This window comes from Peromyscus maniculatus, chromosome 6 (assembly GCF_049852395.1).
Source record: "Peromyscus maniculatus bairdii isolate BWxNUB_F1_BW_parent chromosome 6, HU_Pman_BW_mat_3.1, whole genome shotgun sequence".
In the NCBI taxonomy this organism is placed as follows: domain Eukaryota; kingdom Metazoa; phylum Chordata; class Mammalia; order Rodentia; family Cricetidae; genus Peromyscus; species Peromyscus maniculatus.
In genome coordinates, this window is record NC_134857.1 from 101,728,456 (window position 1) to 101,755,122 (window position 26,667).

Consider the following 26,667-nt stretch of genomic DNA (forward strand, 5'->3'; position numbering starts at 1 on the left):
GCATTGGGACCCGACTGCCTGTGTTAGAATTCTCCCATTTTCACGTCATTAGCTATGAACTGGGGCAGGTGGCTCAGTGTTAGTGCTCCTCAGTGTCTGCATCCTTCAGACTAATATTACCACCCAACTCCTAGGGTTGTTTTCGGAATTCAGTGATGTAACTTATGGGAAGTGTAAAATATGCCCGTTGTATAAATAGAGTGCAGCAAATGTCTGCGATCAGCAATATTATTGTTTTCTGGTAACTGCTAAAAAAAAAAAAAAAAAGGTATGACTTAATTCTTTAATAACATTTATTTCTTGGAAAACTGATGTCAACCAAGATCATCATTGTTAGTGTTGGTAACACCCAAAAAAACAGCCATGGTGTTTTGATTATAAACTTACTGAAAGAAGCAGTCCGTCTAATAGCCTGTGGGTCACCACATAATGGCTTGGGACTATCAATACCTGGAGCTATAATTTAAGATTTGGATTGGGTCTATCATAGAGCTTACATGATGCGGGGGATGGGACTCACTGTTTTCTCTTTCTTTGCATTCCTGTTCTCAGGAGACTATGGAACGCCCCTCCCCTGGTACTTCCTCCTACAGGAGTCTTACTGGCTTGGAGGTGAAGGTAGGTTGGGCTTTTTTGTTGTTTTGTTGTTGTTGCTGTTACATTAAAACAGCCAGGTGGTGGTCGCACATGACTTTAATCCCAGCACTCAGGAGGCAGAGGCTCTGTGAATTCGAGGCCAGCCTACTCTACAGAGTGAGCTCCAGGACAGCTGGAGCTACACAAAGAAACCCTGTCTCAAAAAAACAAAACAAACAAACAAAAATACTAAAACAAAATGACAACAACAGAAATGCTTCAGGATTGAAACTAGTTCCTTGGGGGTATGAGTGAGACGTGTGGAAGGTGCCGAGGGGGCCTTTATGTCAAGTGCGTGATTCCTGCGGCCTGCGGTGGGTGAGCAGAACAGGACAGCATAACGCCCCCCCCCACCCAAGCTTGCCTTTGATGAATCACAGAGCCAGAGCGGAAGGCGGAAAGTTTGTCCCGGGGGGGGGGGGGGGGGGGGTAACATGCCTGTTGAAAGGGGGTTGCACCATTTCAGGAGTCAAACATCTTTCTCCTACCTTGAAAGCAGAGATCCAGGAATCACGAAGGGAGCGTTGCCTTCATCCTTCACTGGCCCCTCCTCCTCAGCCATCATTCTCCACACTCTGGAAACACACAGTAATTCACTCTCTGAAGACGAGGCAGAAGCTGCACTGTTGACCCCCCCCCCCCCCCAAGGCAGACACTACCACAGCTCTCTGGCTGGAGAAGGAAGCCAAAAGGACATTTGCTGACAGGGCCTCTGAAATACAATTTGTCTCTCTTCCTAAACAAAGCAGGAGGCCAAGAGAGTTCTAGAAATCATAAGAAAACCCTTAGATCATCGTCTTTTGGAGTTCTGAGAAGGCAGAGAAACTCTAGAGCTATGAACCACAATCTTCCCTATAACTGGGAGGTTCAGGAAGGAAAAAAAAAAAAAAACGCTTTCAAGGGTTCAAACTCACCTCTCACCTATCCACACTTCGTTTTGAACTACTGCTCCTGGGCTAGGATTTATCAATCCTTTAAGCACTAACACAGATATTTAGTTCTTTAGGGGCTTAATCTGGAGTCTTTAAAAGGCTTGTATGGATTTTTGTTCGACATTTTAAGGGTTCCCCCACACACACTTATTTTTCTCTGTATACATTTTTGATAGTTCAAGCAGTGTTTTGACAGCCCAATGTTTTTCCATCATATTGTTTTATGCATCATGTGTATCTACAAAACTTTAAACATCTCTGTAATAAAGTTATCAGCCCATCATAAATAGGAATGTTTAAATAGGAGTGCCCTTGGAATGTTCTTAATGTCAGTGAGCATCAGGGGTCATGTTCTCTTGTCCCCTCTATTATCCCAAGAGGAACTCTGCTATTCAAAAGAAAAAAAAAAATCCTGAGAAACATGTTCCTTGAAAACGAGACACATACACTTTTGCTGACAGAAGGGAAATATTTTTCACCTGTCTCACGGGCTAGACGAAATTCAATCCCTCACACCATCTAGATCAGAAAGCGGAGGAGTCAATCCCCAGCTCCTCTTTTCATAGACACAGAAATGGAGGCCCAGAGACAGCCATTCCTTACAGAAATCCCTCTGGACACAAGGGACAGAATCTACACCATTTCCCAACATGGAGGTCACTCCAGTGGTTATTTGGAAAGATATTTGTTCTGGCTGCTTCATTCCAGCTGAGGACAGTGTTAGCGCTGTGTTGACCTCAGGAACTGTGGAGCGTAGACTCAGAACTGCTTCAGGAAGTGGATTCAGAAGCGGAGCAGGCAGCCCATCTCTGAGCTTCTCAGCCTCAGCCTGCTGCTCCCTCACACCCTGCAAATGCAGAGGCCCTGGTGGGCTCACACTGAGAAGACCCACAGATGCTTGCCCGTCTGTGCTTGAACCAGGGCCCTCAGGGCTTGGTGCTGGTGACTTCCTCTTGTTCCTGCTTCCTCTCTGGCTGGATGGCCTTCCTGCTTCTTCCCTTCCCAGGATGTTCTTGACACCCTTTTAGACCAAATGCCAATTTAAAAAAAAATCCACTGTACATGTGCGTGCGTGCGTGCGTGCGTGCGTGCGTGTGTGTGTGTGTGTGTGTGTGTGTGTGTGTGTGTGTGTGTGATATTACCCTCCATAATCCTGAACACTCACCTGGTGTTAACCTCAAGATTCCTGAATGCCCAAATAAGTGGCTTTCTCAAGAGAGCTGTTTCTCAAACTCTGATTTAAGCTAACAACCCATCCTTTCTCTATAGATGGAGTTTTTTGCTCAAGGTTCCCATGACTGACATGTTTTAGGTTGGAGCAAAAAAGGACCAGGTGGTAGGCTAAAGAAAATTAGCCCATTCCAAATTTAACCCTGAGGCAGATTTTTTTATTTGTCTGGCTCTTTGTGTGTGTGTGTGTGTGTGTGTGTGTGTGTGTGTGTGTGTGTGTGTGTGTGTTTTGTTTTCTGTGTTTTTGTTTTTAATCACAATTTCTGACATGGGAAGCCTAGCACGTTAAAAGGAAGAGGTTAGCGTTGGGAGTGTGCCTTGGTGGCAGAGTGTGCTTGCCTAGCATGCGTGAAATTCTGAGTTTGATTCCTGCCTCCCCCTAAAAACAAACACCAGACTAAATGGAAACTCCCCGGCTCCAAGGCTCCAATTACAGAAGTCCCCCCGGGCTGATGAAGATGGGGCAATCAGCTCTGAGTACCCCGGGGCCTGGCAGCAGGTCGGAGCCGGAGGCCATGCAGCAGGCTGGCCTCAGAGCAGTGTTGGCTGCACCTGTTGAGGGAGCATCTTCCCCTTGAGGTGGGGAGCTCATCTGTCCCCTCTACCCCGCCTCCCTTGCCTGTCTCTGATGAAGAGTAACATAGCCTTCTGCTTGGCTCAGGTTGCTCAACCCGAGAAGAAAGGGCCCTGGAGAAGACTGAACCTTTAACGGAGGAAATGGAGGATCCGGAGCATCCAGAAGGAATGAGTGGTAACACCACCACCCACCCCACCAAAAACAAAACAAAAAAAGAGCGGAGCAGAGCCAAGGCAAAAGCTAGGAAGCTTGGGTAGTGCCAGAGCAAAACCACGGGACGGGTGAAATGAAGGCCAGGAAGCTGACTCCCTCTCTTGACTGGCGTTAAGTATGATGTCCAGCTGCACACGCGGGGAATGAATGGTCCAACCCAGACATTAGTGCATATTTCCTGGAGAAAGCAGGTCCCCAGTCTGTAGTGTGTTTGTGCCCTTGTTAGGCAAATCCCAAGCGAATTGCACGAATGTGCTGACTTCCGAGGATTTAGCCAGAACAATGACTTGGGTCACTGGGACTTGAAGCGGATGTGAGCTATAAGGAAAGACAAAAATAAGTGCGGTGAGGGGAAGGAGTCTAGCAGAGCTTTCTGCACTCCACTCAAGGTTTACAGACCTGAGTCCATTCACTGCCACCATCAGAAGTCTCTGCTGGCTGTGGAAGTTACCTAATCCTTCCTGGGCTGACCGGCGGGGAACAGAAGACCTGCGTCCCTGGCTTTTGCTCATGTCTTCCCTCTTGAGCTAATTCTTCCAAGGGTTCCCATCTTTGAGTGTGTGTGTTTCTTAGGTTTAGAGAGGCACACAGGCTCTGGGTTAGCCTGATGTTGGCGTGTATCCCCAGGTGCCTCTTTGCGAAGCTGACGTTGGAGACCTGGGTCCTCACAGAGTTGGTTTGTAGGCAGGGATGCCTCTGGAAGACCCTCCCAGAGTGGTTTGACAAGGCTGAAATGACGGGCCGTGGAGCTGAGGATGCTGGTTCCGTCTCAGCTTTAGGCTGGACCAGGAGGCACAGACAGACGGACAATGCAATGGGATTTGGTCACAGAGCAAGGGAGTCGATGTTTAGAATTCATAGTCTGACAATAATCGGGGCTCTATAGAGTGAACTACAGAGAAGATGTGGTAGGGGTCGGGGGAGGAGAGAGGAGGTCAGCACTGCAGCGGACAGGAAGCATAGGGAAGGAGGAGCCATGAGGAGGAAGAGTGGACTGTCCTGGAGTGCTGAGGAGTGAGAGCAGGTGCCAGAAAGCCAGGAAGAGTTCTATAGACAGCCTGAGAGCACAGATGGACCTTGGGGTTAACACAGTATCGAGGCAGGAACTATTTCAGATAAGTATGGGCTCTGGGCTCACACCCCAACTCGGCCACTTATAAGCCATGTGGACTCAATAGAACAGGTGACATCTCTCAGTCTTGGGCTTTCTAACCTATTGAAATGAGCCTAGTAATATCTACCCATAGGACTACGAGTGTGGAATGAGGTAATTCTTGGAAAGCACTGGGAACAGTGCCTAATTCACAGTAAGTGTTAAATCAACGGCCAATGCGATCATTACCATTGCTGTTCTGGTCCTCTTTACAAAGCTGTAGCCAGGTGGGCAGGTGAAATTGCAGGCAGGACACAGGACTGAAGAAAGCACTATGTTCCTTGAGCATATCCATTAAAGTGTTGTGTTTCTACAATGTGCTTTTCCTTCCAAGACTCCTTCTTCGAACGTGAGCTCCCAGGGTTGGTGCCTGGAGTGTGTGTGAAGAACTTGGTAAAGGTTTTTGAGCCCTGTAGCCGGCCCGCTGTGGACCGCCTTAACATCACTTTCTATGAGAACCAGATCACTGCATTCCTGGGTCACAATGGAGCCGGGAAAACCACCACCTTGTGAGTTCTCTAGCAGAGAGGCATGGCCATGCCATGCCATGCCATGCCATGCCATGCCATGCCATGCCATGCCATCCCATCCCATCCCATCCCATCCCATCCCATCATTCCCTGGCTTCACTCTCCCCAGTAACTTCAGTCAGCTTTTCCCTACTGAATTTTGGTGGAAACAAAACGAAGAAACAATATTTTTGTGGCCCTAAGGATTTACAAAGCAAGCCGGGTGTGGTGACTCACACCTTTAATCTCTGCACCTGGGAGGGAGAGGCTGGTAAACTCTGTGAGTTCAAGGCTAGCCTGGTCTACATAGTGAATTCCAGGATAAGCCAGAACTACATAGTATACATATCCTGTCTTGAATACAACCTCCTCCCAACCACTGCAAAACAAACAAACAAATAAATGATTTTTTAAAATCTCCTAAGAATGCTGCAGTATTCAAAGCCCACTCAAGTATATTTAATATTCATAAGAAGCAATAAGAGAATTCGGAGTAAGTGTATCACTCCCTTTCTGCCACGGAAATAGACATTCAGAGTTTAAGTGATTTTTCCTGAAGCCTCTGAGTTGCATGGCTCAGTCGGTGTATTACGTAGGTATTCTTGTCACAGAGAGTTGCCTCTTGTTTCTAACACCCTAAGTCCCCTCCTTAACCCTCACATCTCCCGTGACACTGTCATCCACCGTGAGGATAAATCCCTGGCTGCCCATGTCCAGGGTCTGTAGAACACCACTGTTTTTAAGGAGCGCCCTTTTCCTGCCAATTATCGGGACCCGCTTCAGTGCTGGCATGGGACCTCTGTTGGAGGCTGGTTATATTCCTGAGACAGTGGAGAGAGAAAGGGGGAGTCTCCTCGCTGCATGGCGGAAAGCCAAGTGCAGGAAGATCTGGGGCTCTGGGTGGACTTCTCAGCCCTACAGTTCTCCAGGGGCCTGAGCGCCACCTGCTGAGAACAGACAGATGTCCGGTGGGTGAGTGGGTGGAGGAGGGGTGGGGGATCAGCAAGCCATGTGACAGCAGCCATCACATCCTTGGCTCCCAGAGCCCCGGGAAGGAACAGCGGTGTACACCCTGCTCTGGAATGTGCTCTTGGGCCTTTCAGTGTGAATGGAATGCGGGGCTGGTGCCATTGTGCTTGGTACTGTTTCCCTCTAGTGGTTGATCAACCAAGATTTCAGCTTCTAAATACAGGTTCAGAGAGCCTGCGATTTTATCAGAACTCAAGACAGAGCTGGGTGTGGCAGGCTAGGCCTATCTCCCAGCTAACTCACGTGGTCAGAGAACAGGAAGCTCCCTCCAAGACCCCAGGACCTCTTGAAGACAAACATATTACTTCACCCAGTGCAGAAATTCAACTTCCCCTGGCGTTGAAACATAATGCTGCTAACACCGGGAATCACACCACGTTTTTGAGTTTCACTTCATGCTGGTGCTGTTCTAAAGTACATATTGACTCACTTAACCCAGACAGCCACCTAAGCAGGTAGGGGCCAATATGTCTTACTTTACTAAGGAAAGGGGGAAAAAAATCACACACAGTTATGGACTTTTTATGTTTGGGATCCAAAATTGAAATTGTTAGTGGTAATTCCTGTGCCTGACTGCAGTTAATCAGCTGACACACACTGAATGTGTAGGTGGGTTCAGCTTCTCATCATCATCAGGGACCTCCCTGGGCTTTGTAAAGGCAGCAACTGGTTTCTCCATAATCAAGGTTGCTTACCCAGGTAAAGCAGTGGGCTGTGCCCTCGACCCCTTTAACTGAGCACACAGTGACCATGACACAGGGGCTAACCACATCAATAGCCACCAAATGACCACTGTGGCTGACCTTCACAGTGGCCACTACAGCTGACCACATCAGTGAACACCACAGTGACCACTATGACAGACCTTCATAATGGACACTACAACTGACCACCACAACAGTGACCATTATGGCTGACCACATGACTGATCACAGCAGTGACCAGTATGGCTGACCATCCCAGCAGGCACTACCACTCACCACCACAGTGATGGGTGAGTGATGGGGTGTCTGAGGCTGGGAATCTCTGAGGCTCTTGCTACTGGTCTGGAAGCACTAGGAAATAAAAGACAGAGCGAGAAGGCCCTTGTGGTCCTCGGTACTAGGACCTGGATATAGGCACTGGGGCTAAGAAAGCCCTGTGTGGGGCATGTCTCGGCCCCTCAGCTGATGCAGGTTTGAGTTTGATAGAGAGATGGGAATAGGAGTTACCACAAGTGTCCTTTCGAGCCTGGAATGGTGTTGCCCTCCTCTCCTGGTGAGTCCTAAAGACCTTCTCTTCGGCCACTTAACCCTGTGTTTGGCAGGTCCATCCTGACAGGCCTGTTGCCCCCAACATCGGGGACTGTGCTCATCGGAGGAAAAGACATTGAAACTAGCCTGGATGCAGTCCGCCAGAGCCTGGGCATGTGTCCCCAGCACAACATCCTGTTCCACCAGTAAGTGAGCTGAAGTGCCAGTCTTCCTGGGCAGGGGTGGGCTCTGTGGGAGCGTACATGCCTGGCATCCATCACCCCTGGGGTCCATCCTCAGCACTATGGGAGAACAAAATGCCAATTGGAAATGGCCTCTGCTGTGGGGGCCAGTTTCATGTCAACTTGACACAAGCTGAAGTCACTGGAGAGAAGGGAGCCTCAGTTGAGAAAATGCCTCAATAAGATGGGGCTCTAAGCAGGCCTGTAGGGCATTTTCTTAACTAGTGATTGATGGGAGAGAGCCCAGTCCATTTTGGGTGGTGCCATTCCTGGGCTGGTGGTTTTGGGTTCTATAAGAAAGCAGGCTGAGCAAGCCATGAGGAGCAAGCCAGTAAGCCACACCCCTCCATGGCCTCTGCATCAGCTCCTGCCTCCAGGTTCCTACGCTGCTTGAGTCCCTGCCCTGACTTCCTTTGAAGATCAACAGTGATGTGGAAGTGTGAGCTGAATAAACCCTTTCCTCCCTAAGTTGCTTTGGTCACGGTGTTTCATCACAGCATCAGTGACCCTAAGCCACCTGTACCCTGTCCTCGCCCACCCCCAGTACGTCTTCCCTCCAGCCCAATGCTTTCGCCTGGTCCCCTTCAGAGCCCTTGTCCTGCTTGGGTAAGAATTGTCCCTCCAAATGTGCTCCTGGTGCTCACAGCTGCGGTGTCCCCAGCCAGAGGAGTGACAGCGGCTTCTTTCTGACCCCCCAACCCCTTGGCCCGAAATCCTTCCAGGCAGGGACCAGAGAGAGGAGAGTCTCGTCCCTTCTCCACGCTGAGGGCTCAAGACTGCCTTTCAGGGGCCTTCACGCTGGTTTGCTGGAGTTTCCTTTCTTTTCTCCCTTTCTTCTTCCACCCCCCTCTTCCTTCTCCTTCCCCCCTGTCCCTCTCCTCCTCCTTATCTCTCTTACCCTACTCTCTTTCTTCCCAATCGAAACATATTTTATGTCCGGACTCCAGTCATTGTGGAGGGAAGGAGGGGGGCGAAGGAGAGAAGATTGCCACATACAAAGGAAAAAAACAAAACAAAGCAAAACTGTCACCAGACATTTTACTACCCAGAGACAATTGCTGTCAACACCTCTAGATATGATTCTTCAGAAATTACTCTGCATGTGCAGACATGCATGGACACTATAAAGGAGAGTAAGGTTACACGTACAATTTTATAACCTGACTTCTTGACAATGGGTTTTCTTTTTAATTATTTTCTTATGTGTCTGGGTGTTTGTTTTGCCTGAGTGTATATCTGTGTACTGTACGTGTGCCTAGTGCCAGAGAAGAGGGCATCAGATCCCCAGGAACTGGAATTACAGACAGTTGTGAGCCACCATGTAGATGCTGGGACTCAAACCCAGGTCCTGTAAGAGCAACCAGTGCTCTTTACCACTGAGTCATCTCGCCAACCCCGTAACTGAATATCTTTTCGCGTGATTACATATTTCTTTAAAAAGAAATTTCTAATGTTTATATACTGTTCCGATGTACAAATGAGCTTTTTAAGCAATTTTCTCATTAGATATTTGGGCAGGATTGGTTGGTTGTTTCACTTTTATATCATAAATAATGCCATGATGAAAATTTTGACTGCTGTTGTCTTGTTAGGGTTTTTTATTGCTGTGAAGAGACACCATGACCACAGCAACTCTTATAAATAAAAACATTTAATTGAGGTGGCAGCTTACAGTTTCAGAGGTTCAGTCCATTATCATCAGGATGGGGAACGTGGTGGCATGCAGGCAGACATGGTGCTGGAGCTGAGTCTTACGTCTTGATTCAGAGGCAACAGGAAGTCAACTGACTGTCACACTGAGCGAAGCTTGAGAAAAGAGACCTCAAAGCCCGCCCCCACGGTGACACACTTCCTCCAACAAGGCCACACCTCCTAATAGTGCCACTCCCTTTGGGGGCCATGTTCTTTTAAACCACCACAGCTATGTCCTCATATTCATCTTTATTTTCTTTCTTTTGAGATAGGGCTGGCCTCAAACCCAGAAATCAGCCTGCCTCTGCCTCCCGAGTGCTGGGACTAAAGGTGTGCGCCGCCGCCGCCGCCACCACCACCCCACTTCATCTTTATTTTCTAAGAGAAATTGCTAGAAATGGAATTGCTTAGCCCATTGCTTTTCTCCTCCTGTTCCCCACAGTCTCACGGTGGCTGAGCACATCCTGTTCTACGCCCAGCTGAAAGGGAAGTCCTGGGAGGAGGCCCAGCTGGAGATGGAAGCCATGTTAGAAGACACTGGTCTCCACCACAAGAGAAACGAGGAAGCTCAGGACCTCTCAGGTGCCTGGTATTGGAAGGAGAGAGAGCCTCATAGGGAGCATCCATTGCCTCTCAGTGCACCCTAGCAGAGGGTGGGGTAGAGCAGTGGTTCTCAACCTGCGGGTCACAACCCCCACGAGGGTTGCTTATCAGATGTTTACATTACAAATCAGAACAGTAGCAAAGTTACAGTTATGAAGTAGCAACGAAATAATTTTATAGTTGGGGCCACCACAACACGGGGAACTGTATTAAAGGGTCACAGCGTCAGGAAGGTTGAGAACCAATGGAGCAGGGCCTTCTAACGGGGGAAAGCTCCCAATACTTCTGTGAAGTTAAACCTACAGTCTTCGGATGACCGGGTGCTGGGACGCAAGGGTGGCCTTTCTGTGTTGATGAACCCCGAATGCCACTGTGGCTTTGGACAGTGTAGGCATATCTGAGGTGGCAGTGTCCAACTGTCAGATGTGAAGAACCTCCGTGTGCCACCAGCCCTGGGCTTCTGTCTTCCCCATGCCAAGGTGTCTGTGATGTGCCACCACTGTCCTCCTTCCGCCTCCAGGTGGCATGCAGAGGAAGCTGTCTGTGGCCATTGCTTTTGTGGGAGATTCCAAGGTGGTGGTCCTGGACGAACCCACCTCTGGGGTGGACCCCTACTCCAGGCGCTCCATCTGGGACCTGCTCCTGAAGTATCGCTCAGGTGAGGGCTGTTGCTCATGCTCCATTGAGGTGCTTCCAGGAATCCCATTTTCTCACACCTAGTATTTTTACCTACGTATACTAATGCCATAACTGCACTCACTTGAGACCATCAGTGAGTCCGAGTTCAAGTAAGAGCCTCCTGAGATTTTTTTATATAAATACAAGCAGGGAGTCCAGGATGAAGTGGCCTACTTGCCAAAATATTCTAGGAAGCTGGGTTGGAAGTGTAGCTCATTTGGTACAGTGTTTACAAAGCATGCACAAAGCCCCAAATTCAATCCCATCACCACATAAACCAGGCCTGGTAGCACATGCACATAATCCCAGCACTCAGGAGGTCTGAGGCAGGTAGATCAGAAATTCAAGATCAGTCTCAGCATGTTCAAGGCAAGCCTGGGTTACGTGAAGCCCTGTCTCAACAAAAGAAAACAAAATAAAAAGTCGTTTCTACCTTTAGTCCTCCAGTCTGGAAAAGTGGAATTGCCCTCTGGCGAAAGTACCCCAAGAAGCTGCCTAGCTGCTTTGTGACCACCTGAGACTAGGTGTTAAGAACAGGGGGCTAGATGTCTGGAACCGCAGAAGGCTGTGGCAGATGAAGATGTTTTAGACGGGCTCTTTACCCATCCATCCCAGCGCCTTCCAGAAGAGTCACATCCAGAAGCCACATCAGGCAGAGTTGAGACCCCACACAAGCAGCAGTGTGGTTCATCCTGCGCAGCCTGGAAAGCCTCCTCCTCTGTTCTTACTGTGCTCCTCATGCCCCTCACTGAAGGCTAAAACTCTCATTTCCTTTTTAAATAACAGTTCCCATTTAATGAGAGAGAGCCGCATGTGTTCCTACAAAGTACCAATGGTGTTTAACGATGTGAAGACAACATATGGAAGTCCAGAGATGCTGCCAGTGAGGACGATGTTGACTGTGTCCCACACACGTCAAATTATTTGAATCATACCTGAGGCTCAGTGCAGAGACAGTCTATGTGATGGTGCTTTATAGTATGCATATGCTAGGATATAGTGGTTGCTATAGCACCACTTTGCTTGCTTCAGAATTTGCTACTTTGTTTTTATTCATTAACTCCAAGTTCTGGGACCACATAACCTGAAGGTTGCTGTACATCCTCTCCAGGGCTTGTCTGGTAACAACCCCGACCTCTTCCTCACAGGCAGAACCATCATCATGTCCACTCACCACATGGATGAGGCTGACCTCCTCGGCGATCGCATTGCCATCATTTCCCAGGGAAGGCTCTACTGCTCCGGAACCCCACTCTTCCTCAAGAACTGCTTTGGCACAGGCTTCTACTTGACCTTGGTTCGCAAGATGAAAAACATCCAGAGCCAAAGAGGTGGCTGTGAGGTACGTGTCTGCCCAGGGAAGGGGCCCGGGCGACTTGGTGAGAAGGGACAGGCAGTGTGGGGCTGCCCTTATAGATACCTCTACCCACTGGACCTTTTGATCAGAATCAGCTTGTTTCTGGGACTATTTGCAGATTTCGGTAATCGCATTCTAACCTACCCTGTAGAGATGCCCCCCAACACACTCAGATACAACTACTTTAAAATAACCCGAAAGCACTACACATCAGTGTCCCAAACTATACACATGGCATGGTGCCCTTCGAGGTTAGTTTTGTTTAAGGGTCTCTCCTTCATTCCAACATCCATGTTCCCTAATTAAGCCTGAATTCCAGTAGTAAATGGAATCTGAGGAGAGGCATCTTTGGGAACTATAATCTAAAAATGATATGGGAGTGGGGAAGGCAGCAGAGACCACCGAGCATGTCCCTGGAACTGGCAAGCCCATGGTGTCAGCCTGAGCAAGTGATTTTTATTCTTTGCTGTTATCTTTCCTTACGTGGAAAAAGAAGCTGATGATGCCGGCTTCTGCCCTGTAGGGATGTCGTGGGGACAAATGAGATAAAGTGTTGTGAATGTTGCCGGGCTCCTTGAAAACAGGTGTCCCTCGTATTCAGATTGTTCTTCTGTAACGTCATTTACACCTCCAGTGTGAAGGGCTGTAGTGGGTTTTCCTGTCCTGCATAGATTTTCACAACCGGTGTCCGCAGGGCTTGGGAGGGGAGCGGAATGTCTCTCTAGCTGCCACATGATGAATGACCAGCCAAAGGGATGCTTTGAGGTTCCGCCTCTCTCTCTGCCTGACTCACATTCCCTCTGGGATAAAACTCAAGCCACTACACCCTCAAAATGCTCAGATGAATTAATAGATTAAACAGTGAAGAAGAAAAAAATGTTGGCCCCAGTTGGTGATGAGAGGCAAAGAGAGCAGTGGTGACAGCAGCCGGCACCGCGAAGATGCTATCGTTGAAAGGATGCGCGTCTTATCAGTCACTTCTGTCCGTCTGTTGTAGGGGGCCTGCATCTGTACATCAAAGGCCTTCTCCACCAGGTGTCCAGCCCGGGCTGATGAGATAACCGAGGAACAAGTCTTGGATGGTAAGAGCGGGCCAGGTTGAACATCAGTTCTGGTTCAGTGACCATCTGCCGCGTGGTCGGGTGTGCTCTGTTGTGATGCACTCGAGCAAAGAGAACACTCGGTGTACCTCGGAGCCCAAAGTCATGCAATTGCTCGTCTTTTTCCTTGAGCCCGCTGCTCCTCCTAGCGCAATTTTAAAGTCGTGCGCCCAAGAGACCTCTCTCTAATAAGGAATCCAGTCTTTGTTCATCCCCACCCCTACTCATACTACGCTTTGGTCCTTAGAGTCCCCCTGCCCTGTAACCGAGTGTGGACGCATCTACTCCTTGAAGTGTGCCAAGGTACCCTCTGGTTCTCTCTGTGTAATATTTATTATTTTTATGTGTATGACTGCCTGCATGGGTGAAAGTGAACCATGTATGGGCAGTGCCTGCCGAAGCCAGAAGAGGGCATTGGATCTGAAACTAGAGTGACAGACAGCTGTGAGCCAGCAGGTGGGTGCCAGGAACTGAACCCAGGGCCCGTCAGAGCCATGAGTGCTCTTAATATGCCGAGCCATCTCTCAATCCCTGCATGTCTCTTACAGGGAGATTTTGGAGAATCTGAGCTTGTCGGTGGAGAGGATGCATGACATCTTTGTGCAATGCACACATTTCCCAGTGCTACCCACGTTCCCAGTGAGCCTCCCTTTAATTTAAGGGTATATTATCTCTCAGAGGCCCCCCCCTGTCACCAGAGAGATGCAGTAAATAAGCTCACTGTACATGCAACTGTTCACCCATCAGATTCAAGCTCAGGATCCCAAGAGCTTGCTAGAACCCTTTCCATTCTCAATACTGCCCATCTCCGGGCCTCTCATGAGGGTGACTTTGCAAGTAGAATGCCACATCCACTAAGATCCTATGTCAAAGCAAAAATAAACTTAGGTACTGACCCTGCTTTCTGAACAGAGGAAAGTGTGTGCTTATCAAAGACAAAGTTTCCTATTTAACTCCACCACCCCCCACCCCCACCTCCGGCCCAAACCTGAAGAATCTACTAAGTGAAATTTGGTGGAACATTGATGTGCTATGCTTAAAACCTGGTGGGGTCGGTGTGGGGGTGTGGAGGAAGCCAGATGCATTCGCTCGAGCCTTCAATGCCAGCCGAGGCAGATGTAGGCAGATCTCTGTGTGTTCTAGGCCAGCCTGATCTAAATAGGGAGTTTAGGCCATCCTGGATGACAGAGTGAGACCCTGTCTCACATAACAACCACCTGAGAGGAAATTCTTGGAGTCGCATCACCAGTATTGACTCCCCCTGCCGGCAGAATTGGTGCTGAGCAGAAAGCATGTCTTCGGAACCGTCTCTGGGTCTCATGCTTTGCTCATCTCGCTGTGGGCGTCTCTGGTGTTGCTGAAAACTTCTCCTTGGAATCTTGGTCAAGACATTGATATTTTCTTTAAACATATCAACACTGATGTGTTTCACCGTATAGTCCATGAAGATGGAGTTGGAATGTGTCTGTGGCCGGCATGATTTTTAAAGTATGGCTTTATTTCTAGGAAAAGACTTCCTTGGTGTAGCATGGGCGTGTTGAGATGGTAGTTAAGTATGATAGGCGGTGATGCCCCCCATTAGGGAGGAGAGATCCCTTAATCCCCAGTTCCCCCCTTGGCTGGCTTTTCACACACACACACACACACACACACACACACACACACACACATACACACACACCCCTCCACCCAGATGGACCCTCCTGAGAGGTTGACACACATCTAAGACAGAATCCCTGGGAATCCAGTGACTGTGTCTCACTTCCTTCCTCAGAGAACAATGAGTGTGACCTCCACGAGCCACCGGGGCAGAGCTGTTTCCTCTAGTAAAGAACTCCCCAGTCCCAGTATGAGATCATCCAGGACTGAAGACAATCACACAGTGTGCAGGTGTGACACACATGCCTCTCGTTCTAGCTAAGCACAGGGTCTTAATGGGGAGCTACGAAATATGCCAACCACGTCGTTTTTGAAAGAAGGCGAGACTCTCCTAGGCGATGCCGACCCTTTAAGAGAACTGGCCTGAACATTAATGCTCACTGGGATTAGAGCATCTCGTACATATAATCCCAGCACTCAGGAGGCTACTGCAGGATTGTGAGTGCAAGGCCAGTCTGAACCAGTCTGAATTACAAAGCAAGACTTTTTTTTAAGTTTGGCTTTCAATTCCAATGTAATACATGCTTGTCCATAAAATCCAGTTCTGGCTGTTCAAAGTTATCACACTACCATGCTTCCCACCCACTCCCCATGCCATCCTCCTCCTCTCTAGGGCCCATCAACCTCCTGCCGTCGCTGGTTAATGAACTTTGTTCTGTTTGCGAGGACAGGTACAACCCCAGGGAAAATGGTGTGGCTCTCTAAGAAGTAAACAGGCAATTTAGGAAGGGGGCTAGTCTCCTCTCTAGCGTCTTGGATAAGTCACCTACAGCTTGTTTGGGCCAGAGCAGGAAGAAGAAACCAACTCTGACTTAACCCCTAAGTTCCCAATGAATGAGGATAAGCAACAAAGCTGATGAACGTTCTTCCCTGGGCTGATGTTCAGGAATGCAACGGCAGCTAAGTGCCAGCTTCGCTAAGTGCCACCTTTGCACCGGGCACCACTCCAAGCACTGGGGTTACGTTAACTCCCCCCACACACAAACAGTCGTGAAGTGGGCACAGTCATTTCCCCCTTTCACAGATGAGGAACTCGGGAAGGACTCGCGCAGCATAGCATTCCTTGAGGCCATACACGTTTGACTGGACAATGGAAGAAATGCCCTCCGTCAGGTTGCACAGCTAGCCACCTGGAGAACTCTTGTCCTAGAGTCAACTAAGCTAAAAATAGACTTGCTGAGCTTCAAGTCTACAAGAAATGATGTGACGCCAGGAGCCAAGAGTGTGGTTCATGCCTCTAATCCCAGCACTCAGGAAGGCCAGCCAGTACCACACCAATATACAGGCTAAGCTGGGCTTCAGGGAGAAACCCCGTCTCAGCAAACACACACACACACACCACCACCACCACCACCACCACCACCACCACCAAAGGTGCATACAGATTGGTTTTTCAAGACAGGGTTGCTCTGTGCAGCCCAGGCTGTCCTCGAACTCACAGAGATCTGTCTGCCTCTGCCTCCCGAGTGCTGTTAAAGGTGTGTGCCACTGTCACTCGGATAACGATGGTATCTTTATAAACACCTCTATTCCATCACTTGAGGATAGAAAGAGCAGGATCAGGAGTTCAAGATCAGGTTTAATTATATAAAGGGTTTGAGGCCAGCCTGGGCTACATGAGACCCTGTTTCAACACACACATACATGAGAGAGAAGTGGGGAAGGGGAAGGAGAGAGGCAGGGGGGTGGAATCGAGTAGGCAACCTCACAGCCTTCCAGGGTGTAGAACAGGCTGAGTAGCATTGGTAGCAACCCTTTTTCTTGTCTTAGGGAATGTGAAGGAGCTGATGGATTTGGTGTACCACCATGTTCCAGAGGCAAAGCTGGTGGAATGCATCGGTCAGGAACTTATCTTCCTCCTTCCAAACAAGAATTTCAAGCAGAGAGCGTATGCCAGCCTTTTCCGGGAGCTGGAGGAGACGCTGACTGACCTGGGGCTCAGCAGCTTTGGAATTTCGGACACTCCCCTGGAAGAGGTAAGGCAGAGGTTGCAGCTGGTCTCTGTCTAGAGCCAGAAGAGGCGGCTCTTGCAAAAATCTAACATGAAAGCAAAGTCTTACAAAAGCAAAGGGCCGATATTCCCCCACCCAGTGCAGCGGCTCTCTCCGTCTTTAGCCGGCTTCCTCCTGCCTCAGTCCACATGCATACATACTTTCTGCAGCTGTGGTCCCCGTGTACTCACACCTTTTCATTTATAGACTATCTTCTTAGATAGTTAGAATGCATTTCTTCCCATGGTGAATAGTGCCCGACAAAATGGAACTAGGTTTAGATTTTCCCGGAAGTAGGAATGCCTGAATCAAATTCTCTCTTCGTGTCTCAACAGATTTTTCTGAAGGTCACAGAGGACTCTGATTCCGGCTCTATGTTTGCAGGTATGGTGCTGGACCCTGTGGCCTGTCCTGTGTTTCTCCAGATTTGATCTTGAAACATCTACAGGGAAAGTAGCAAAGCAGCCATCCACTCCTTCCTAGTGCCAGAGCCCCAAGTAACGATGCACTTTGTGTCTTCATGGCAGCGGGGTGACAGGAAACCGAATTTGGCTGCGTGGGGACATTCTGGATGAATCCAGATTCTTATCAATGTCTATGGGTAGATTTCCTCCCCAAACTTCACCTCCTACACCTCTGCTCTCTTTTTTCTTCCCTATCACCATCTCCTCTCTTCTCTACCAGGCTTTTGGTCCGTTCTTGCCTGCATGAGTGATAGCTAGCAGAGAGTCCTTAGAGATAATGATGACAGTTAATATAACCCAGATGCCAGCCACAGTCTCCCGGCCCCTTTGAGATCAAGATAAAAACACTCTTAAGCTCTCAGGTAGAAACCTATGGACTTTGAAATGGTGGGGATTGAAATTCCTGTGGAATCTGGCCTTCTCTCTTCTGTATGTGTTAGCCTGGGTCCTTCGCTTAGTTCCTCACAGCCACACAAAGCATTAGGAGTGTTGTATACTTCCTGCAGAGGGAACAGAAGTATCAGAAAGGTAACGTCTCCATAACACAAATCACTTCTGATAGAGCAAGAGGCATGTTCCCACTCTGCTGAAATAGACCCAACGGGCCCTCTCTCCTGCACAGGGGCAAAGATGGGCAGTGGTTCTCTCTTGGGCCACTGGTCCCCTCCTCCTACCCAGTGTGGCACATTGTAATGTCTTCCTATGCAATGTTTCCTTCCTACAGAATTTCTGCTACTGCTCCCACCTTCTAAGATATAATGTGTGTCCCATCCAGCTTCTAAGTCACCAAGCATGGATCAGCCATGCCTAGATTTACCAATGGCCATATTACCAGCCTGTATGCATTCCAGCTTACCCATATAGGTCAGGTGGCAGACTGTTGAGGTGGTCAACCTTGCAGAGGGGGAAGGGATGAGTCCTCTGTGGGAGGTAGGAGCAGCTCACCATGGGGCCCAGGTTCTCTTTAAGTTCGTTGCAGAAAGCAATTGAATTCTCTCAGTTCTTTCAAAGCCAAAGATTCACATTAACCAAGACAAGAATGAAAATAATTTAAAGTATACCACAACTTGTGCTAGATTTAAAACTTAGGGACTTTTACCTGGACAAAATGCTCCTTTTTTAATAGTTAGCCTGTCAGAATAATAAAGTCAGATGTTGAAGATTGGTCGGCATGGCCATAGAGGTGGGTATTTCAGAATCAGTAGACAGTAGGTGTTCAGAGTTTAGCCATAGAGCGCAGTAGACAAACATCAAACCCTAGCTCCATCATTTGATACCTAAATGGCTTTGAGCAAGGTACTTAGCCTCTTCATACCTCAGTTTCCCCATGAGGAAAAGGAGAATAATAATAGCATATACTTTTTAAAATCATTGAGAGAATTCCATAAATACATGCCAAGTTTTTATGAGCATGTAATCTGTGATCAAGATTTGACAAGACCCTCATGGTAACACTTACAAATCCTCTCACTTCAAACTTGCATGGTTCTTTACACTTGACAAAGCACCTGATACCATTGTGTTACTTGACATCACGATAATCTCATGAGGCGGATAGATAGGACAGAGACCTGGGAAACTCGAGTTCACTGAGGCTGGATGAGGTGCCTAAAGCCACACAGACTGATGAATCTTATTCTCCGAACTTTGAGCTTTCAGTCCACATTCTCATCACCCCCCACAGTACTGGTGGCTAAGTACAGACGGGTTAGAGTGAGACCTTGCCCAACAACTACAGAAAGATTGTTAGTCTCCATGCCCGATGGTTCTCCAAATGAAGAGTAACTGATGTTGTAAGGAAAATGTATATCATAATCTCTTATGTTTGCACTTTTCAAATTATTGATCCAATATCCCTTAGGTGGCACGCAGCAGAATAGAGAGCATGTCAGTCTCCGGCACCCTTGTTCTGCTCCCACCGAGAAGGTCAGGCAGCCCGCCCAGGGCTCCCACACCTGCTCCGTAGGACAAGTGGATCCTTCCAAGGGCCAACCTTCCCCAGAGCCAGAGGAACCCAGCGCCCCGTTCAACACAGGCGCTAGGCTGATTCTTCAACACGTGCAGGCGCTGCTGGTCAAGCGATTTCACCATGCTGTCCGCAGCCACAAGGACTTTCTGGCTCAGGTACCACTGTGGCCAGCCTGGGCTTGACTCGTTTCTCCCCCTCGGGTCTAGGGTCTGTCTTCTCAGGAGCATCTGTGCGGATGAGCTCAACCTCTACCCAGAACACTTTGGTTCCCATCACCTCTACCTCCTCCTTGTCAAACCTTTATTTTGATTGTGGGTTTTGCAAATCTTCTTGGAAGGCTTGGGCCTCATTTAGAGTAAAAAAATAAGATAGTCAATATTGTTTCTATTTTCATAATGAAAGGTAAAGTTATATGTTTAATTCATTTTTCTAATGACCCAAAGATCAAGGCCATTGTCCTATTTTGAGACAGGGTATCATGTCCTCCAGGCTGGCTTCAAACTTGATGTATAGCTAAGAATGACCTGGAACTTCTGGTCCTCCTACCTCTACCTCCTGAGTGTTGGGATTGAAGGCATGTGCCATTAAACTCAATACTATACAATGCTACAGATTGAACTCAGGGCTTCCTGCATGCTGGGCAAACACTCTACACCATCTCGGCCATATGCACAGCCCTATTTCTACGTCTTTCATTTAAAAAAATGTAAGTTGAGCCGGGTGGTGGTGGCACACACCTTTAATCCCAGCACTTGGGAGGCAGAGCCAGGTGGGTCTTTGTGAGTTCGAGGCCAGCCTGGTCTATAGAGCGAGATCCAGGAAAGGCGCAAAGCTACACAGAGAAACCCTGTCTCGAAAAGCCAAAAAACAAAACAAAAACAAAAATAAAAAAAAATGTAAGTTGTTCTTTAAACTTCCCTTGAGGCTCTGGCTGAGCATGGCATACACTCAGATTCTTAATGACTGCTGGAACATTCCGTTTCTTTCTACATGTATTGCCTTTTACACTTGCCTATAATGTTCCCCTAGATGCCTGCCCTTCCCAACCAGCATCTGAATATGAAGTGGAGGACAAATGCTTAAGAGAGTGTGTGTGCTGCACGTGTGCATGGTATGGGCACACACGTGTGCATTGAGTGCCTTCCTGTGCATGTGTGTATCATCTCTCACACTTAGCGTGTCTCCATGGATGTTCTCTTACAGATTGTTCTCCCTGCCACTTTTGTGTTTTTGGCTCTGATGCTTTCCATCATTGTGCCTCCGTTTGGTGAATTTCCAGCGTTAACCCTTCACCCCTGGATGTACGGACATCAATACACCTTCTTCAGGTGTGTGGACTCATCCCCGGGGCACACCAGTATCCTCTGACATGTGATGTTCCTGGACCACATGCTTGCTAGAAGGGTCTTGACCTCCCCACCTCCCTGGAATCGTCACCAAGGTAGAAGGAGTCCTGGGATTGTTCTTAGAAGGGAAGCTAACGGAGCAGTCAGTGCTTAGCAGTGTGGTACCCAGTGGAAGGCCCATAGGGAAAGAGGATATGAAGCTTGGGAAAGGGGGTTGAAGCTCCATCTTTTTGAGGCATAGATGATGGACCATCAGACTTCTAGGTGTGTATGGTAGGCTACCCCACTTCCAGGAGCCCCACAACCATTCTAAGTGAGGGTTCAATGCCTCACGTACACACGTGGCATGGAATTCAGTAAACACTTATATCCGCGTTAGTGGCCATTATCCATTCTGTCCCAGTCCGACTACCAGGTGAGCATCCCTCTCTCTCTTCCTAGCATGGATGAGCCCAGCAATGAACACCTCGCGGTGCTGGCAGATGTCCTCCTGAACAAGCCAGGCTTTGGCAACCGTTGTCTGAAGAAAGAGTGGCTTCCGTAAGTCCTGCCCTAACACAAACAGCTCCCCTAGGGGACCCCAAAGCCAGCCTGGGAGTATTGAGAAAGACCCCTCAGTCCTGCCCTATATTATATGGGTCACATCCATGTCTCTAACCAGCACTTACTTACCCAGCTTCTTCTTTAAGCAGAACTTACATCCTAGGAAGCCCCCATCATCAACAGCTCTGTGTCTCAATATAGAAATTTTCTATGTTCTGTATTTCTGAATGAAATGAGATGAAGATATTCAATTATACAACTGAAACTCGAATGACATGAATTATTTCTGTGGCCTGCTCTCACTCATTGTTGTCACTCTAGAAAAGAGAGGCGTAGAAGATAGTTGAAATCCACCAGGAACCTTTATAGTTCAGTGTAGTGACAGCATCCTCTCTCAGCTAATCTTCTCCAAAGCTATTGCTAATGAGCAAAATGGACACATTTCAGATGCTTCTATTATTTCTTCCATCTCTCAACAAGCAAGAGCTGCTAGACAGAAACAAAGCAAAAAAATGAAAAACCAAAACAAACAAACAAAAGCCCAGAGAGTCCGCCAACTAGGCGGTTATTCCCTAGGCTACACTCTGTCAGGAGCAGGACCCCAGGTTTGATGTTCCTCAAGCGGACTCTAGTCCCCAGGAGGGAAATTCCTGGCTCCAAGGCAGAGAGGAGCAGAGGAGGAGCCGGCCAGCAATGATTCCTCTTTTTTAGGGATTTAAAACAAAATCAGCAGTGGGATTGACTGTGGAATATTTTCTCATTTTTCCATGAGGGAGTACCCCTGTGGCAATTCAACCCCCTGGAAGACACCTTCTGTGTCCCCGAACGTCACCCACCTGCTGCAGAAGCAGAAATGGACAGCGGCCGATCCTTCTCCATCCTGCATGTGCAGCACCAGAGAGAAGCTCACCATGCTGCCCGAGTGCCCTGAGGGTGCCGGAGGGCTCCCGCCTCCACAGGTACCCGCGTCACTTCTAACAAGTGCACACTAGCCCTGGGTTTTGATTGATTTTAAATTATTTCCCATGGAGCCGGGTTCACACCTTTAATCCCAGCACTCGGGAGGCAGAGGCAGGTGGATCTCTGTGAGTTCGAGGCCAGCCTGGGCTACAGAGTGAGATCCAGGACAGGTTCCAAAGCTACAGAGGAACCCTGTCTCAAAAAAAACAAAACAAAAAACAAACAAACAAAAAAAAACTATTTCCCATGGTTGATCATTTAGATTTAAAATGTTTTTCTCTATTCTAAATAATGCTGTGATGGACATTCAAGTGTTACTATGTTTACATATTGATTAACGGTTTTATTTAAGCTTACTACGGGGGCAGGAGGTGGAGCTCAGTGGTAGACTGTCGAGCGTGATGTAAGGCCCTGGGTCTGATATTCATTGTAAGGAAGGAAGAAGGGGGTGGGGATGACCCATGTTCCTATGTACTGTGCATTTAACATACATGTACGTACACGGCCTACAACTTATCTTTTGCAAGAGCGGCGTAGATTGTACTTCGAGCAGTGTCTTGTCTAGAGCTGTGTGCTCTATATCACAGCAAGCCCTCCTGGAGGTTTCAGGGAGTGCCTTCAAGGACAGGGGAGCCCCACCTTTTCTCTGGTTAGTGACAGCCTCCCAGGTGACATGGATGGTCTCTCATTATGTCTCAATGAATGGATGATTCCCAAAGAGTCAGGGCAGTGCAGGGGTTCAGAGGTGGGAGTCAGGAGGCGTAGTTTGGTTTCTTGGCCTCTGAGCTGTAGCTAGAGTTTTCCTGCCTGGCCCACAGTCAGGACAAATCTTTGTCACCCGCCAGTCCCACAGCCGCTCAGACCCAACCAAGTAAACACAGAGACTTATATTGTACTTATATGGCCATGGCAGGCTTTTTGCTAACTGTTCTTATAGCTTAAATTAATTTATTTCTATAAGTCTATACCTTGCCACGTGGCATCTTCACATGCTACTTGTCATGGCGGCGGCTGGCAGCGACTCCTTCCGCCTTCCTGTTCTCTCAATTCTCCTCTCTGTTAGTCCCGCCTATGCTTCCTGCCTAGCCACTGGCCAATCAGTGTTTTATTTATTGACCAATCAGAGTAATTTGACATACAGACCGTCCCACAGCACTGAGCCTTCCTCATTTTCTCTCCTTAGTTCATAGCATTATGAGGATTCAGAGAAATAGTGTGGGCAATAAACTATTTAGGGTTAGAGTCAGCTCAAGTAATGGCAACCCTAACCTAACAGCGGCTGAGATGAGATACAGCTTGCTTCTCGCGGGCAAAAGTTAACACGGGCGGTCTACGATGTTCTTGTCTGTTGTTCCTCTGACTGGCACAGGCCTCCGACTCTCCAGCCAGAGTGGTGGAAAGCATTTTGTTAGGCAGTGGAGTAGAAAGGGTGAAGAAAAAGATACAGCAAATGTCTTAAGTGTGTGCAAGGAAGACTTCTAGAAGCTACTGCATAGCCCTCCCACTGAAGGGTCGCTGGACGGGACCCAGCATCGGGAGAGACCAGTGACTGCCACTTTAAGTGTGCACAGCCTGTGCCCATGGGAAAAGTCATAACAAGAGCACCAGGAAGAAGACATAATGGGACAACTATTGCTATTACAATGGGATTGCTATCACATCTATCACGGCTGCTGGCTCATAACTGGTCCTGTGCCAATCTTTTTCTTTTTTTCTTTTCTTTTCTTTTTAATTCTAAGGCATATGCCTTTATGTTTCCCAAGCAATATATTCTCTCCTTGGGTGACTTCTAAACTGCTACATTGCAGGTATCCCTGACTGCCTAGGATTTGGGCTGGGAGAAGAAAAAGTCAAGCCTTGCTACACAGGAGTTTATTTCCTAAATGAGTGATAGGCTGCCTGTCTAACTTAGAAACTTCAGTGTAGCATTGGTCCTTGGTCCTTAGAGTGAAGTTCAGTGTCTTAGAAGAGTCACAGCTGGTCTGCAGCTGTATCTTACCCCTGAGTCTCCTCATTAACACTCGCATCTCCTTGGGAGCAGAACTGAATGTCACACACCTATGTAACCACCCCTTCTCACACACACAAGTACATGCATTTACATTCACTCCCCCCCCCCCCACTTAGCACCTTCCCATTCATCCAGAAATAAGAGCAGAAGGAGGGCCCTGGTTCAGAGGTGGCGACTGGAAAGTAGGGTAGCAGTATCCTGTAGTCATGGCAGCAGATGCTGTGATCTGTAGCATCCCTTCCGGCTCTAACAATCCTTCAATAGTGGTGGGTCTTCATATGGATGCGTCCCACCTCTGACGTCATCTCTACACAGAGATAAAATGTAGGAACGTTGTAGTTGACAAAAGTTTTAGAAAACGTTTGTCACAACCTGCCTCACACACCAGGATTGTCCCTGCCTCCTACCAGGGTTGTCTGGTTAGGTACTGTGGTCAATTGAGGAACAGGTAATAGACAGCAGGAGAGTCAGACGCAGGTGATCTTAGGCCAACCACACGCAAGCTAGCCAACTTCTCTTAACCTCCCTTTATCGGTAAAGCTCTCACTTGTGAGAGCAACCGGGGTGGGATCGCATACACAGAGCATTTACCACAGTCCCAGTCACACAGCATTCAGGGGCTGCTACTTCACCTGCAGAGAAGGAATCTGAGGAAGAAGGTGAACTAAAGGAAAGATCAAATGGGGAAAGGGAAGGATCTGGAAAACAAATGCATTTTGGTGGTGGTTTAATGCCACCTTGAATCCTGTCAGCCAATTCTGAGTGGCAATCTAGACCGAGTGGACGCTTTTGCCCAAGGTTCCTGACTGACCTATGACATTGACTAATCCAAGAAACTCAACATTGGGTGATACTGCCACCTGGTGGCCAAAATCGAGCACTGTGGAATTCCTCCAAATGTCTTGTTTACCTTCCACTCCTGGATATGTTTTGAAAGTGATTTGTAAAATATACAGTGCTATTCAAATGATTTCATTTGCATTCCAAATATATTGCCCGATATCTGGGTACTGGGGACGTGAAAGCCAAAAAGTCAGAGAAGGCCTCCGTTTCCACAGAGATGACAGTGTGCACGGGACAGGGTAGAGGCAGTGAGCAGATAGATTCAGGCAAAGGCGTGTTTCATGTCAGATGAGCACTGTGAGGGTACATGAGGTGACTGACAGACGCTTTCTGTCTTTAAAACTCAATCTGACAATGGGTGGAGAGCAGAATGTGGAGTCATGGAAACAGTGCGGAGGTTTCTGAAGAGGTGTAGGCAAGGACTAGGTGGTGTCTTAAACTGGGGTGACCAGATCAGAGTGGGGGAGACAGGTATGCTGGAGACTGACTTTGCAGTTAAGCTCTCTGTCACTGGATGGCGTGAGAAAGAGGAGAGAGGAATCAGCAATGGCTCCACATCACTGATGTAGGAACTGAAAAGATGTCAGGGTCGTGGTGAGTGTTTCCCAGCATCTGAGTCCGTAATAAACTTTGAGAGGAACAGCAGTTTCACAGACTCTAATGTCTCAGCCCCCAAATCTTGACGGTGTCTCTTCGCCCCAGAGGACACAGCGCAGCACTGAAGTCCTGCAAGACCTCACGAACAGGAACATCTCCGACTACTTGGTAAAGACGTACCCTGCGCTCATCCGCAGCAGGTAGGCGACCCTGTCACACTTGTAATCCCGGCTGCCTGGTGATGATATCAACCACGGCAGGAAGTCACTTTCCTCCTGTGAACCCGTGAGGGCGGCAGCAGAATGTGAGGGCCACATCTAGCAGAAGTAACTGGGGTATATGCACCCCGGGGGCAACTGGGGGTTCATTTTCTTTTGCTTGGTCCATATCTAAGAAAAGCAGTCAAAGTTTACCCCAGGCACTGTTGCAAGTGTCACGAAAATGTGTTCAGTAATGAAGCCTTACCTCTTACGGAGTTAAGGAAGAGAGGCCAGGTTTGTAGGGGGTGGGGAGAAAGGGGGGGCAGCTGAGGAATAGAAGGAGAGGGAGAATGAAAGAGAAAAAAAAAGGAGACTGAAGGGGAAAGGCAGGGGACAGCATCTGGGTACGAGCCCAGGTCAGGCACCGGCTGGGGACAACTGTCGTCACACTCATTATCACCTGCCACCGCCACCCTTGAACACATCCACAGACACTTGAATATCTAGAGCTCTCAGCTCTGTGGCTGTCCTTATCAAGCCCGGCTTGGGATGGAAGGCCTGCGGCAGCCCCTGTCAGCTTGACAAAAGCCTCCTACCAGAAAGATCCTTAAGGAGGTGTGATCCAGTCTCCATGGGCTCTATGGCTTTCGAACGAAGCATCCTGTCTAATTTTAACAGTCCTGACAGTTGCCTTCCGTAGCAGAGCCCAAGTGAGTAACACATGGACCTAAAGGGCTGGAATTCACTGCAGACGGGGAGACAGCGGCTGGGAGGGCAGGGTCAAGCTAGCCGTGAGAAAAAGAGCACCGTCCGATCCAAAACCAAAAGCAGAGGGTGAGCTTGCTCATTAATTCAATAAACAAAGCGCTCTAAACCTGGCTCAATAGCCAATTTGCATTAT

The 26,667-nt window shown here is 48.4% G+C and overlaps 1 protein-coding gene across 1 annotated transcript in view; it reads left to right on the top strand.

The window, feature by feature from the left end:
• Abca4 (ATP binding cassette subfamily A member 4) overlaps positions 1-26,667 on the top strand; it is a 138,676-nt gene that overhangs the window by 77,581 nt on the left and 34,428 nt on the right. Inside the window, exons 17-31 of the mRNA XM_076574899.1 lie at positions 553-618; positions 3,460-3,549; positions 5,076-5,250; positions 7,586-7,717; positions 9,888-10,027; positions 10,569-10,706; positions 11,875-12,068; positions 13,081-13,165; positions 16,613-16,818; positions 17,169-17,217; positions 19,159-19,421; positions 20,470-20,594; positions 21,054-21,152; positions 21,928-22,114; positions 25,672-25,766. Coding sequence (XP_076431014.1) covers positions 553-618; positions 3,460-3,549; positions 5,076-5,250; positions 7,586-7,717; positions 9,888-10,027; positions 10,569-10,706; positions 11,875-12,068; positions 13,081-13,165; positions 16,613-16,818; positions 17,169-17,217; positions 19,159-19,421; positions 20,470-20,594; positions 21,054-21,152; positions 21,928-22,114; positions 25,672-25,766 — 2,044 coding nt within the window. The remainder of the gene's footprint in view (positions 1-552; positions 619-3,459; positions 3,550-5,075; positions 5,251-7,585; positions 7,718-9,887; positions 10,028-10,568; positions 10,707-11,874; positions 12,069-13,080; positions 13,166-16,612; positions 16,819-17,168; positions 17,218-19,158; positions 19,422-20,469; positions 20,595-21,053; positions 21,153-21,927; positions 22,115-25,671; positions 25,767-26,667) is intronic.